Source organism: Misgurnus anguillicaudatus, chromosome 3, assembly GCF_027580225.2.
Source record: "Misgurnus anguillicaudatus chromosome 3, ASM2758022v2, whole genome shotgun sequence".
Lineage (NCBI taxonomy): Eukaryota > Metazoa > Chordata > Actinopteri > Cypriniformes > Cobitidae > Misgurnus > Misgurnus anguillicaudatus.
In genome coordinates this window covers 9,620,489-9,637,019 of record NC_073339.2, presented here as the reverse complement: position 1 = coordinate 9,637,019, position 16,531 = coordinate 9,620,489, and the positions used below count along the sequence as shown (strand labels likewise).

The 16,531-nt window shown below is 37.3% G+C and overlaps 1 protein-coding gene across 7 annotated transcripts in view; it reads left to right on the top strand.

Annotated features, from left to right (window-relative positions):
- lef1 (lymphoid enhancer-binding factor 1) overlaps window positions 1-16,531 on the top strand; it is a 99,018-nt gene that overhangs the window by 35,448 nt on the left and 47,039 nt on the right. For 6 of the 7 annotated variants that reach the window (XM_055204537.2, XM_055204540.2, XM_055204542.2 and 3 more), the window contains one exon: window positions 15,502-16,390. In XM_055204537.2, the coding sequence (XP_055060512.1) occupies window positions 16,184-16,390 (207 nt within the window). In that variant the 5' untranslated portion in view covers window positions 15,502-16,183. Of the gene's footprint in view, window positions 1-15,501; window positions 16,391-16,531 lie in introns of those variants that run through there. The other variant, XM_055204541.2, reaches the window with a different exon arrangement.

Below are 16,531 nucleotides of genomic sequence, written 5' to 3'. Positions count from 1 at the left end.
AGCTGATCCGACCTGACCCAAACCAAACCGTGGGGTACTATGCAATGGAAAAGCGCCATAATAGACATCTAACCATAGCTCAAGAATAGACGACCCGTATATATAAAAGAAATGAAAACAAACACCTTGAATCCCTGCTGACCTACATGATTGAATATAGTACTTCTCCAAGTCATTTTGGCAAAAACGGCATGTAACCAAATTCAAGATTATTTGGGGTAGATGTGGGTTACTCATAGCTGGGTCTATAGTTACCATCATTTCACTGTCTCTGTTTTTGCTTGCTTTGAATGTTCTTTGGATGAAACAAACATCAGTCAACTACAAACGGTGCCCAAGAGGAATTGTCATTGCATCATCGTTGAAGAACATTCTTGGACATTTTCAAATATATGCACAGCATGCTGGGAAGTGACCACATCATACGACCAAGCCAAAAACACAACTGGAGGGAACCCATGTCAGCCAAACTAAAAGAGAACAGCTTTTATATAACTCTTGTAAAGCATCATTCTGAGGCCTGCGGGATAAAAAAATAACGTGTGTTGGACGGTCTGAGCTACCACAGTTTTACCGAACACCACTCAGCCCACAAAAGGACACGCTCCAATCAAAGAGCACCCTGGCACGCTTCGAACCGGCCACAAAACCTGTGCCGCTGCTGTAACCGACCAAAGACCTTGAGTACCAAGCCACTTGAAAACCAAACCCAAGATATGCTTAATGTGGTCTGGCCCAAAGGCTTTTGTGTGGCTTTGAATACTCTCTGTCGCTCTCTCACTCGCCGATTCCATCTGGCTGGTCTGAAGCGACGGGGCAAACTCGAAGAACCCCTTCGAGGGCACAAAGGAGGGATTAAAGCATCTGCCAGTCATGCTAAAACCCTCCGTCGCCCGCACCCTCACCACCGGCAACGTCTTGAGCCTTCATCCGAACCTCTCACAAAGGGACGTCATTAGCACGGGACAATGGCGGATTGCGACAAATCACTAGCATTAGCCAGGCACTCATCTGAACCCTTGTTAAAGACGGAGTAGAGAAGGTCTTGAAATATTCAGATTAGAGAAAGATTCATGAGTGATGTGATTTATGATGTTATCGCTTTTTTGATACGTGGGATGGGTTACGCTTTACTGTGTGCTTTTTGACCCAAGGCATAGCAGGATTTGAACCTGGAGTTGTAGGTGTCTTAGTCAAGGGTAGACATAAATCAGTCAACCTTACTGGAATTTGTAACCTTTTTTGAGGTAGCACATGAATTTCTGAGGAAACGTAAGAAGAAACAAACTCAATGTCGACTTCTTCAGCCAGATCATACAAAAACTTACAAATGAGATCTCTTGTATGAGAATTCATATTAGCCACCTAAGTTGCTAATTGTGTTGGATAAATTGAGCTCACCACCATATCTTTACCGTGATCAGGCCATTAGCTATACTTGTAAACTTGGTTGTATGGTTTATATGGGTTGTGTTCATTTAGTCATGAGAGAAAAGCATCCTGGGAACTTAGTCCTAGTGTTAGTTAGTTAATGAAAACGATGTTGTCCCAACACAAATGGATTAAGTACATTTCAAACTCATCTTGAGCTGAGCAAGCACTAACTATCAAATACATGCAACTACAAGCTACTTTACGAGTTTTTTCAAAAAGAAAAGATTATGTCAAAGAGTTACCTATTTATGCCAGCATTGCGCATAGAAGTTGTGTCTGAACAAGAAACCAACTGGCAAACATCACATACAGCAATATTTCTTAACTTTTAAAAATAGAAGATAATAGCTACCGTGTTGTGGAAAGTGGTGGAAAGGGTTGTAAAATAGGTTGAATTTAGGTAGATTTGGACACCTTTTGACATTGCGGTGACGGTCAACAATATGAATTCAATATATAGACGTTGAATTCCTTTAAATCTAAATACAGTCATCTGTGCCAACTTAAATTATAAGATTTTATGGCTCAAACTATAGTGTAAATGAATTCATAAGTTACATACTAAAATATTGTTTTAATAGGATTATACAAAGATCAGCTCCTGTTGTTTTGATGCAGTGCTACTGAACTAATTTAAAGGGGACATTTCACAAGACTTTTTTAAGATGTCAAATAAATCTTTGGTGTCTCCAGAGTACTTTACCATAGAAATAATTTATTGTAACATATTAAAATTGCCCCTTTGTATGTGTAAGCAAAAATGTACTATTTTGGGAGTGTCCTTTAAAATTCAAATAAGTTAATCTCTGCATTAAAGGATAATTCCGGTATTTAACACTTTAAATCTCATTTCTGGTTTGTTTTGGATGAACTACAGTGATGGACACAGAAATTCTGACAATGGGTCGTGTCTTGACTTTTTGACTCGTTTAGAAGCGTCTCTTGACTGCTTCAGAATGGAAGTCAATGGCCATGCACAAAACGTCATTAAAACGACACTTAACGTTCATTTTCAAAACTGTACTACTCACCGAGTGGTTTGTGGTGTTCGTTGATGATTAAAAACAAATATATTGGCGCAATATATGATTTCAATCCGTGTTATTTGCTATAGTGGAACTATTTTTTCAGATACCTCACAACCGCGTATATACTTCCGCTCTATATTTGAGTCTGAAGCATGAATGAACGTAGTCCAACAAACTGTAATAAAACGGTAGCATACTTTCAAAATCAAGTTTATTTATTACACTTACACCATCCAATATGTTTTTTTCATCGGTAGAACAATAAGGAAGATATTTTGCAGAAACCCCAGTGCTCCGTCATGCAAGTCAACAGATCCGCACACTTTAAGAGCTAAAGCATAAACAGATCCGCACAGTTTAAGAGCTAAAGCATATATATCCAATACAACAGTAATCCCCCATAACTCCGTGTGACATATTGACGTCTTGTGAAGCAAATCAATCAGTTTTTGCAAGAAACTGAACGTTATTTACAACATTATTAGCATGAATGCCAAAGCAGGAAGCGCGTTTTCCGTTTGAGGCGATCTCTTCTACTGGGGCCGTTTGGTGGCTGTTGGCTGTGGATGTTGGTCTCTCTGCGCCACCTATAGAGCGGGAGCGTGAAGCGCACTTCCTGCTTGGCAAAAGCCCTGCATTAACGCTGTAAAATATTTATATATATATTCAAATCTCAAAACTTAAAAAATCGAATGTCAACCCACGTAACGAATATTCGAATATTCTGGTCCAGCCCTACAAATATGGGAAAAATTTATTATGAGAGATACCAAGAGAAAAAACAACAACCACATGTAAACAACAGTCCCTTTTCTGTTTCCCGGCGGCGGAGTGATATATCAGCGAGCAATAAGTCTTCCAGAGAAGTCAACGGAATTTTACAAAATGCCAAATAAAACACGACAGAAACTGTATTTCGCTACACAACTTGTTTTTAATCATCAACGAACACCACGAACCACTCGGTGAGTAACACAGTTTTGAAAATGAACGTTAAGTGTTGTTTTGGTGACGTGTTTGTGCATGCCCATTGACTTCCATTCTGAAGCAGTCAAGAGATGCTTCTAAACGAGTCAAAAACTCAAGACACGACCCATTGTCAAAATTTCTGTGTCCATCACTGTAGTTTATCCAAAACAAACCAGAAATGAGACTCAAAGTGTTAAATACCGGAATTATCCTTTAAATGGCAGTGCCGTGGTTGGATAGTGCAGGTTAAGGGGCGGTATTATCCCCTTCTGACATCACAAGGGGAGCCAAATTTCAATGACCTATTTTTTCACATGCTTGCAGAGAATGGTTTACCAAAATTGCACTGAAAAAAACGATTCATTCAATTTACTCAATTTTTTAAGGTAAGTGGTCACAATCAATTTATTTAAGCTACATTTAAACAAAGAAAATAATTAGAAAACAAAACAAAAAACGTTGTTTAAATGTAGCTTGAATAAATTAATTGCAACCACTTGTCTTAAAATAAAATTGTAAATTGAATGAATAATTTTTTTCAGTGTGGGTTGATCTTTTTCACATTTTCTAGCACTGAGCACCCAATTATAGCACTTAAACGTGGAAAAAGTCAGATTTTCTTGATATGTCCCCTTTAAGTCATTAAATGTACACTGTAAAAAGTGTTTCTGTGCCTTAGTAGATTTAACAAAAATTAATTGAGTAAACTGTATTAAATATTTTAAATTCTTGTTTTTAAAATCAAAATATGAGTTAAAATAAAATAAAAATTGGAATAATTTGAGTAATTCTAAATGAACACATTATTGAGTAATTTCAACTTAATTTTATTATGTATAATCCATTTCAATTTGTAAGAAAGAAATTAACTTAATAATTTTGTGTAAAAACTACATGAATTATTTTTGTAAACATAACTAACTAGGCAGTGGACTTGCAGATCCCAGCATGCTTTGCATGGGACTGCATTTGGAGAGTAAAATTTGAATTAAAACGTTTTTTTGTTTGTTTTTAACTAAAAAGAAAGACTTGTTAGTGTTTAATGTTCATTTATCTTCGATATTTGGAAGAGTTTCTGTTTCTTCTTTGAGTTTTGTAGTTACCATTGTTCAGAAGACTGGTGCTTGTGCATAGACTGCATACTGAAGTATGTTGCACTTTAAAGCTGTCAAAAATGAAACTGAGTGGACGCGTTGATTGAATAAATGTTTCGTGCCCTCATCTCACGGAATGAAAAGCAACAACAACCATAAATATGTTACCTGTACCAAGAAAAGTAGGTTTATCTAACTGAGTAATACTAGTACAATTAGTTAACTCAACTAAATTTTATTGCATTCATATTAAGTAATGTTAGTGTGTTCAATATACTTAAAAAAGGTTGCAAGTTGACTCAACCTAAAACTTCCCATGCAGTCACTTGCCTCATTTTTTATAAGTCAGATCTAGGTATTACTTTTTACAGTGTACATTAAATTTATGGTAAGATTACAAATCACCCATTTGTCACTTTCTTCAAAGATGACTTTTTCTTAAGGAAAAATTTAGCTTCAGTGAATTTAAAAACCAATACAGTGGAGCTGAACGGAGCAAAAGTGTGATGTGTGCGGATGGGGCTGGATTAGGGACTCATTTTGTCAACCCCTAGGATTCAATCCACTGGCTCACCACGCTCCCCTCAAGGACCTGCGGTATCAATTGCAATGATTATGAGTCAGATGGTGAACTGGGGTCAGGGGTACGGACTATCCTCCGATGGGTTCATCGTTTACTACAGTTTTCTTAGCCAAACAACTTTTAAGATAAACTCTAAATCAATATATACAACGATTTAAAATGACTGGGGCTAGTTGTCACACTTTGTATTTCAGTGAGCACCAAACAGTCTTGGCTGCAAAAGTTCTTTTGAACATTATTAGATATTTATTGTCCAGGGAAAAGATGACCATTTGCCTATTTAGACCCAAGTAAAACATTTATAGTTACAGAGATATATAAATGCCAACTAATCCTGATGTATAGCTTGAATGAACTGTAACTCGCTTTCTATAAAAGCATCATATATATTTTACGTTACATTTGTCAAAACAGGATATTTTTCATTTTGGGTGATCAGAATCTGTGGATGAACTAAATGTTTACATCTCTGTAAGAGTACAAATATTTTCCAACCCTGTTCACACTTAAATCAGTTTTCTCCAGACATGCTTTATCAAAGCACCAGCGTTTAAGAAGCACTTAAAAGATGAAGAAATTGAGAAAGACCACTGGGGAAGAATGTTTATGGCAGTGATGCGAGAAATCAAAGCGTGGGAGATGAGAGGTGAAGAGAGCTGGTTGAGTACGGTTGATCGGTCGATGAGGAAGAGGCACACCGAGAGGAAGGACGAGCGATGAGATAGAAGAGTGGCCCATGGGAAACAGGAAGGACAGTGGAGTACACGCACGCCGGCATCAACACTGTAAACAAACTCGCCGGGACCGTGGGGTCCTCCAGAAATGCTCCCTGTTTACCCTGTTTACCCACGAATCCCTTGCCGAAGAAACGATTCATCATCAAATGAAAGGCAGCAAATATTTACAGAACCCTGCTCGGCCGATGCTGTGTTGTTGTGTGAATTCATGAAAGGAGTCTTTGATTTCTGAAGTCCCTTGACTATTGATGATAAGGATTAGACAGATGGTTAGGTAAGGACTAGACAAGGAACGTAAGGGGATGGGCCAATCAAATGGGCGTGTCTATGGTGGGGTCAGTTACGGTGATAAAAGCTAAAGGTTCTGCAAGGAAACTACAATTACAAAAATGCTGGATTATTTTCAACCCAGCGTTGGGTCAAAAAGGGATGAGCCCACCCCCTTGGGTTGTAATTTAACCTATGTTGGGTCACCATTTTACCATTGTTGCGTCAAAAATAAAAAAAATTGGGTTAATTTATCCCAACAGCTGGGCTTGTCCCTTTTTGACCCAATGCTGGGTTGAAAATAACCCAGCTATTTTTTATTAAGTGTACATTGTGCACATTTGAACATGACTGTCACTGTAAAAAATAAAAAGTTGACTTAACTTAAATTTTCAAGGCAACTTGCTGCACAGCTTTTTTGAGTTTACTCAACTCTTGGATGATGTAGTTCACCTAACTCAATTTACTGAGTAATGTCAACTTACACCAAATTTCTATGTTTACTCAACTAGTGGCTAAGTTGGGTAAAGAGTAATTTAGTATATCCCACATTGTGGGAGTGTACACAGAAAGGTCTCATAAACAAAGTCTTTGTCTGACTTAAACCAGAGATCTTTTTGCTGTGAGGCAACAATGATGCGCGCTAACTCATTGTGCTGCCCTCTACACTGAAGACACACTTCTCAATCATGGTAACAATGAACAAACATCATTCTTTCAAAATTACTCTAAATACAACATATAACTAACATTAACAACATAAATAAATCCAGCAAACATCAAAACAATAATCTTTTTTAGTAAATATTAACGAAAGACGTGAACATGTCGCAATGCATGCTGGGAACCATTCTGACCATTGTTTTTTTTTTTAAATTGCTTGTTCGGATTACTCAGTTTGGCAAGTTGGGTGAAACGAATTGGACAAAAACTTATACATCTAAGTCCAGTCAACAAAATAATATTTGTTAGCTGAATAATTATGCTCTTTTCATTCAGTGAACACAAAATAATCAATTGACGCCCTTCAACAAAGAAATCTTTGTTCAAGTTACTTAATGTTCTTTGTTGAATGAACATTTTAAAGTTGGATTTTTTACAGTGTGTTACATTTAAGGTCACCATGAAATTGACAAATCTTATTTTTTTATGGAATATTGTAGTGTTTTTGTTATTATTTATCTGTGCACTTTATTATCTGACATTTATTCAAGCAGACTAAACGTCCAGCTACATACACGCAGTGCACTCAACATTAATGCAGCTTTTTATTAATAAAAATAAATATATAATCTGAAACACTGTGCATTGGAAAAATGGCTAAGCTCAGTTATATAAGTGATAGTGTTGGCCGGTGACTTCTTTTTTCGAGGGCGCTCGATGCGAAGTTTGTCACAACATGTATGTAGCCCATCATATGTGTGGTTCGTAATTTCAAAATATATGTTCTGCGAGTCGAGAGATCATATGTGCATTACGTATCTTGTCAAAATAAGTGCCTTGCTGCAGAGACGCGTCTAAAGGGTTTATGATAAAAGAGATGCTCGCGTTTGCCAGATACTCACATAATCTCATGCGTAATCAGAATTTACTGTTAAGGGAGTGTCTTGTGTGTATTTTTTGAACGTGAGTGTCTCTTTCATCATAAACGGTTTTGACGCGTGTGCAGCAGGCACTCATTTTGACAAAACACATGATGCACATGGTTAACATGACACAACAAACACATATTTTGAAAACACAAGCAACACCCATGACACTCCGAACACATATTTTGAATTTTCGCCCCTCGGATAAGTCACGAGCCGCCACTGGTAAGTGACAAAATCTAAAAAATGCTTTCAACATATGCTTGGGGAAAATATGGACAAAATAACCCAGCTTTTTTTATTACGAGTTATATTAGTAGCATAATTTGAAGTTTTCACCAATTCCATATTGTCAAGCAAGCATAACCAATTTTCTGGTGGTGATTTCATAGTCAACAAAGCAACTAAAGACGAATGCAACAAGAAATGGCTTTTATTTTGTTGTGATTATTATTTCAACACAGTTGAACTTTCCTCCTGTCAGTAGGGAAAAAGAAAATAACCACACAAGGGCCTTATCCCATTGAAAACAATGAACAGAGCACATTTATTATTCATTGATATCTCTATCGGCTTTGACTTCTGTGTCGATTCAGTTGCTTCACAAGTGTATTTTACGCCAGAGACACTTGTTAGAGCTAAGAGAGATTATTGTAATGCCATACCTCCCCACTTTATCTCAAAGTTGTTCAAATGGGTTTTAAACTCAAATAGTGATGAGTTAAGGTATAAACCAATGACTGGATAAGCCTGGACTATAGTCTGTTTGTTTGTCGCCTCAGCCTCGCAAAGCATAGTTGACGCAAACGCAACGCATTTACTGGGCTACAAAGTACATTCTCTGGTATGCCCATGTACTATATGCTATATGTACAATGTATACAGGTCTCAAAAATTCGGCGGTACTCTTCTGATTACGAAAATTGCATCACGCGCATTGTACGTGGACCCTCGCGTACGCGTAAAAATGGACCATACTTTGGCTTATAGCGTTAAGCAGCAAGTACAAAGTTTCTGGTGAGGCAACAAACCCCATAAACGATCTCAAATTTTGTTTTTATAGATTTGGTCTAGAACGATCACACTTAATTTGCCGAAAGTATATCGGAGCCCATAAAGTGACGAGACATAAAGAGATGATTCTTGTTGTTTGATCTTAATATGACCCGCTTGAGGGGTTTGTATGTGTGCCTGCTATGTGTGCTTCATTACTTACAGGACCAGGGCTCTGTGACCCCTTAGTGGGACGTGCCCTGACCTCTGACACCTTCTCAGCAGGCCTAGACACAAGCTCACAATGCGTTCTTCAATAAATGCGGCGAGATGAAATGACACAGACAGCGTTTTGGGCTGCTGTTGGACTTCCTCTCTAATGCCAAACGCAGGCGGTGGAAATCGCATTGTGTCCCATCTATAGCGTGCGGATATTAAATCATTTCACTCACAGACCACAAGTTCCCATTCGGTTTTTGCTCGCTTTGCTGTGTGGTATATTGATTCATCTCTGTTTTTAATTACAGAAACTATAAGTTCTTCAAAAGTTTTGTGTATTTTTGGTAAATGTCACTCGTTGTTGGACATCTGTTTTGAATAATGAACTTTAGTATTGAAGAAAGAGAAAAACTTGATACAAAATTGTTCTAGCTAATAAAATGCACAACTTAGTATTGCAAATGCAATAGGTTAGCAGCACAAAAGGTCATGGGTTCGATCCCAGGGAACACACAATGTATATCTGTAATGCTCTTTGGAAAAAAGCATCCGGCAAGTGCATAAATGTAAATCTGTCCTTTTGTAAATCTTAAAGTTTAGTATCATACAAGAGTACAATCATTTATAAAACTTTAACCCAATATGATCTATTATGTAAAAACACACACAATAATTTGGTACACTCTCAAAATAAATAGTACAAAAGTTTTCACTGGGGTGGTACCTTTTCAAAAAGTACACTTATGTACCTGAAAAGTGCATATTGATAACTCAAAGGTATAGATTGGTACCTTTGAGGTACCAGTGTGTATCTCAGTGGCGGCTCGTGACTGCTCATCCGAGGGGCGCAAATTCAAAATAAGTGTTGGGAGTGTCATGTGTGTTGCTCTTGTTTTCAAAATATGTGTTTGTTGCGTCATATAAACCATGTGCATCACGTGTGTTGTCAAAATAAGTGCCTGCTGCACACACGTCAAAACCGTTTATGATAAAAAAGACGCTCACGTTCACAAAATACAAGCAAGACACTCCCTTAATACTAAACTCTGATTACGCATGAGATTATGCGAGTATCTGGCAAACCCGAGCTTAAACCCTTTGGACGCGTCTGCAGCGGGCACCTTTTTTGGCGGGACACCTGATGCACATAGGTTTACTCGATGCGCAGAACACATGTTTTGAAATTATGAACCACACGCATGACAGGCTACATACATGTTGTGACGAACTTTGCAACGTGCACCCTACAAAAAAGAAGTCACCGGCCACCACTGATGTATCTGTACCAAAATGGTAACGTCCCATCTGAGCTGATGGTGTAGTGGGCAGTGCAGCGACCCGAGTTCGAGTCCTGGCTCGAGGTCCTTTGCTGATCCTGTACCCCTCTCTCCACTCTATACTTACCTGTCCTCACCTGTCTATCTAATAAAGGCAAAAAATGGCCCAAAAACATAACCATTCCAGTAACAACATTTGTGCCTTTTTTCCATAGAGTTTATGCACTTCTCAAAAGTATTTTTAGTTTCATATTCTTTCTTGAGATTTGTAGGTTTTTTTAAGATTGCTGTGTGGGTATATGCGGCAAACTCAATAACCCACCATAACAAATTTCCCCTGTTGGGCGTTTTCCCCTTCCTAGCTCCGACCAGAATATGATTTTATTTTAATAACAGCATGTCTGTTCCTCGCAGTGTTATAAATCAGCAGATCACAGAACAGACGTGGTGCCGAACGCTTAGCACATCCCCTGCAGACACTTTCTCTTCCTCTGAACATCACCTGTGTTCCCACCAATAAAAGCCGTCTCTCGCTTTAGACCTTACCCACCGCTTACTCTTCTTCATTTTCGGACTGATAAATGGCTTTCTTCCCCCCTCTCAACTTTAATTGTACGCTCCTTTCATCTTAATGTGCCGTTTGTTTCCTGTGGTTTATTACAGCTATAATTTTCGATTCGGTGGGATGTGTCAGAGCTCAAGCAGGTGGAAGATTCGCTGGATTGTATGCCAGCTGTATTGCGGAGGGTGGAGTTTCAATGTAGTGTACTGTAATTGTCCTTATTCTGAACTGAAGTGGTTCTTTATTAAGGTAGTTGCTTTTGGATTGCTTTTAAATTGCTTTCAACAATGGCACAATCTTGACCCTTTTACGTTCTAAATACTTTTACTTTAATAAAAATGTAGATTTATAGAATAAGGTGCATTCCACTTTTAGAGATTTGATCATTTTCAATGGACAAATCCAAGCCCTGTCCTATATTTATCGCAATTACAATAATCTCATAATCTAATTGGGTGATTCTCACGAAACCATTGAAACACCACGGCACTAATGATTTTAGCTTTAAAATGTGTAATATAGTAACATTAAAAAGCATCAGAATTAACACAATATTGTGTTCTACCTTGCACAATGTGTGATTTCAACATAAGAATTTATAATTGTAAATTTTATCTAATTTTCTGCTGAAATTATCATTACCGCAATGTGTCCGGCTGTGTTTGAACATGCGGTATGTTGTAATTTAATCAAATTAACACAAAAATATTAAGAAAAAAATAAATGGATGTTTTGCTAGACTACTTTAGATGACAAATTTTTTTTACTGAATATTCATGTATAATAATAATGAAGAAAAATTAGGAAAATGATGTGTCCATGCCTAATATTCTCATCCTCCGCAACACTTTTTGAGAACAGTTTAAGAACACATACAGAATTTTAATAAAGTTTGATTTTGAGTGACCAAGCACATGGACCAGTTACTTCAAGATGGCTACCAGGTAAGATCATTTTTTTACAGTTAATTTGAAATATTGTCTTGTCAGAATGCTTACACGACATTTTGATTATCATTACCACAACAGATGCTTATTAAATGTTAATTTAATTAATAGAAGCATAATACTTTGATTTTAAATGCATGTGCAGAATCTCCAAATTATGTTCTTTCAGGTTTGTCATGTCATTTTGAAAATATGACAGTGTTGATGTTTTCTGACTGTTGCGGTAATGAGATTTTTTAGGACTAATTTTTTAAATTATGTTACAAAAAGTGTTAAATGATAAGTAAAAGTTTTTAAATTAATGTTCCCATTTACTCCAGACTTTGTTTTTCAATGTCTGGTGGGAAAAAAAGTACATTTAAGCAATTTTTACATTTTCATGCTTGACATTTTTAAAACCAAGTTTTCGTGAGAATCACCCAGTTATGAAATTGGGAGCATTTGAAGTTTGATTTCAATCTTTGACATGACCTCACTAAGTCAATATTAAAGACATCAAAGTTATATTTTCACAGAATGGTCTTTATGTAATGTCGAAAACAGCAAATCACAAAAAAATTTGTTTTCACAGCCAAGGTCATATATTAGTAACAGAATTCCCATTTAATTCCTTAAATGATTCATATGTTGAAATCGCTTGGAGACCGTACCGAATTTCCTTTCTTACTATATAGGTCGATTCTGTTCTCAGATTACCGTTGAACCAAATTATTAATCCACATTCCTTGATCAATAGCAATAGATTTATGAACGTCACAGCAAGACTCCGCTCTGAATCTCTCCGATTCTCCTCTAGATTAGCAGCACGATGATAAATTATGCTGTGTTATGGATACGTTCCTGCTCCTTCAAGGTTATATAACATTCAATATGCAGTAGAAGAGTGTAGACAACTAAATTCAGGTCAGGACACAGCAGGAGGTTTTCCTTTTCATGTTTGATCCAGAGCGGTCACTTCTGCAAACTCATTAGGACTGAAATGCAAATGATCTCTCCTTTTTTAAAGAAAAAATGCAATTATCTTGCTTCCAGTTACTGTAAAAAAAAGCTACACTAGAACGGTGCAGTTGAATCGAGCACATACTCAATTCATCCAGTGTGCAGATGTTTGGATACGTTTTGCCTTTGTATTTGATATGGTTCAATGCACTTAAATATATGCCATGTATGTGGATTAGTGTGCATTCTACTGCTAATGACCACTTCAAATTCATCATTGCATTGGCAAATCAGTAAATCAGATTACTGTAACGATTGATTTTCCATTGGCATTCTAGTTTTTCTAGACTCAGTGCTGGTTTCTAATACAAAGAATAAATGAATTACATTAAAACCTTATTTTAAAACGGAGAAATACATATTTGTATTTTTACTACACTGTAAAAATTTTATAGAAATTACAGTATTACTGGGTATTACTGGCAACTAGCTGCCAGTAACTTACTGTAGATTTGACATTTATGTTATTTACTGAAAAATGTTCAGTCTTTATCTTTTACAGTAAGTTACTGGCAACAGCTGCATAATTACAGGTAATTTTTTTCAGTGTAACACCACCACTGTCATTAGAGACAAAATAATTTGATTATATATATTATTATTATTTGCACTAATATTATATAATTAATTGTATTAAATAATTGGTATACTTCAATAAATAATGTAGAATTTCATGCATTTGTTTATTTGCTTGCTCAGCTCTTTTTTGCATTTGGAGACTTGCATTAGCATAACCATGCAAAAAAGAAGCATTCACCGTTTGTAATAACAACACATCCGCCCTGTTATGCATGAACTTCATTTTAAAACCGAAAGGTTTGTTGAGCTAATGCGACTGTGTGTGTCTGTTTTGTGCATGCACATTTAGTAGCAATATGGCAGTTGCCATCTCTTCAGAATTTCCATTCATTTACATTTCTGCATTTGGCAGACACTTTTATTCAAATTACAGTAACAGTACATAAAGTGTATATATTATATCAGTACACTGTAAAAAATTTGCTGTAATTATGCAGCTGGTTGCCAGTAACTTACTGTAGAAAATAAAGACTGAAAATGTTTTATGTTCATTTAACATAAATGTCAAATCTACAGCAAGTTGCCAGTATAATACCCAGTTATACTGTAATTTCTACAGAAATTTTTACAGTGTACGTAAGATCTCTGGAAAAGTTGTTTACAAAATATCCTATTATTAAGTGTTCAGCCCCCTAAACAAAGCTTATTCAGATTCTGATAAGCCTCCATTTTTCAGTACTATTTTTTTGACAAAAAAATATAATTATAAATACATGAAATCATTTTCCAGACTGTATGATTTAAATTACAGAAATGCAAGGTTTGTTCTTGCTTTGTCAGAGCTATTGCATTGCTATTTTGCATATGGAGTTGCATACAAAATAACCAAGCATTAAAATGAACGCACACATGCTCTGTTATGCATGCATTTAAAACCTGAAAGCATGGACTGTGTTTTTCTAGTAGTCTCTCTCTCTCTCTCTCTCTCTCTCTCTCTCTCTCTCTCTCTCTCTCTCTGTGTATGTGTATGTGTGTGCGCGCGCGTGTGTCTCAGTTTTCCGCTACACTCTGGAATGTGGCCAGTCCCGTCTCTTTTCTCTCCCTCTCTTTTCAATCCACATTCGGATCCCAATCCAAAGCCTTTGATCTTTCTCGCTGTGTCTCCTTTACCCGGAAGAGAACCCTCGCTTTCCCTCTCAGCTGGGATGAAGGCGCGCGTGGAAATGTTGGCCCGTCTCCATCCTCGTACCATATATGGTCACACAAAGGCTGGGGATGAAAGAGGCCGCCGCCGCCAGATCAAAGGCAGCCGGGGCTCCGCCCACTAACCCCACCTCCGTCTGCTTTATAAAGATCTGCCTCCCACTCCAAACTTATTCTCACGCAAGCCACAGAAACACTTCCCAATGTTTTTCTTCCCCCTTTCTTGTTTTTGGCCGCATCGAGGGAGGGCCCCATGAATATATCTGGGTTTCATATATTAATCCCGAAGAGATTTTATTTATGCTTGCGTTTATGTTTATTTCATCGTATGAAAACTAAACAATTTCCCACTTGCCGTTCTTTACATGATTATATTTATAAAACCTTTTATTAAATACTGACAATAAGATTTTTACTAATTGCGCTACATATTAGGGTAGGGGGCAAAATATTTTCATTAATGTTTTCATTTGTCTTGAAATTATTTCTATGAACTGTAAATAATTTGTATAAATTTGAATAAAAAATAATAATTATTCTTACTTTACAACTGCAAACCATTTAAAGCTAATACATTTCACATAAAAAAATATATATATATTTTAATATTCCTTTAATACTTAAATATTTTTTTATATGTACTGCCTTTATCTATCATCAAAAACCGCATATATGCAAATAACAAATCATTATTTCAAGTAAAAAGCAAGAGCAACCACGCGGTTAATTTTTTTATTTTTAAGAAATAAATATGACATATTATTTAATACGCCTCTGTCTTCACACACATTTCCTGTAAAACCAACTTCCTGGATCTTTTCAAGTAATATGCAGGCTATTATTTTATTATACATCTGGGGATTAAATAAGATGTATTTTCTTTTTATTGTTTTTCTTATTTGCATTAATTTGTAGGCTATAGTGCAGATCGATTAATCGCTGAAAACTAAAGTGATCAGTGTTATTTATTTAAGAACCAATTGATTATTGTTATTTAATGTCCCAAATATGTTTTCGGTTTTAGCAATTTTAATTGAAATACTTTTTTATTATTTTAAACTTCTCTTTATTCAATATCCAGGTCGTTTTATTGGCACCGTTTAAGAACATTGCATTCAGTTTGCTGAACTTCAACCTTCCTGTTTACAACAGTCCCAAAACCAAGCAAAGAAGCATTTGTGTCTTCTACCTCCTTGTCGTAATGTTTACCCCTCTGCCCATTTGTTGGAAAAGATGCATAAAATCCCCTCTTTGCTTTGCCTTGCTCGGGAGTGTCGGTGTGCGCGAGTGTGTGTGGTGTCAATCAGACCGGCGGCTTGTGTTTCATCTCTGTACTCAAGATCAGGGGGAGGAGTGCAAGCCCTACACCCTCTCCAGCCCAACATTACTCGCAGTCTCTGCTGGGTTCATTTCTGAAGAGAGACACCTTTTTTATCCAAGAAACCAAACGGGAATGACACACAGCAACTGAGGGACAGCACTTTTTTCTGGTAAATCACGGAAACGGACTGTCCTGCATTCAGCCAAACTTCAACTTCTGACACAGTTTTACCCCAAAGGAGCCGCTTTGAACTTCAACACCCGACCGGCGATTTCTATTTTATTCCCCACCTGGATTCGCAGCGCAACGCAGGTACGCGCACTCCCATCGCTCGCACGCGTGTTTGGAACGCGCACGCCGCTGAAACTATCCAGGGTCGTCTGGCGCGCGAATACGGTCTGGGCGATTTTAGGGTAAGGGGGGACTTTCGTTCACCCGAAAAATGCCGCAGTTGTCGGGCGGAGGAGGCGGCGGGGACCCGGAGCTCTGTGCCACCGACGAAATGATCCCGTTTAAGGACGAGGGAGATCCGCAGAAGGAGCAGATATTCGCGGAGATCAGTCAGTCCGAGGAGGAGGGAGACCTCGCGGAGATCAAGTCGTCTCTGGTCAACGAGACGGAGATCAGTCCAAACGGCAACAATCACGACGTGAGTATCAAAATCTCCAAAAGCTCCCGTGGAAACTTCACGCATTAAGGATTTTAAAAGTGTACAGTTGTTATACACTTGTGAAATGACTAATTGTAGTCGCGTTACAAGTTGATGTTGTACTTGTGTTAGCGCGTGTAT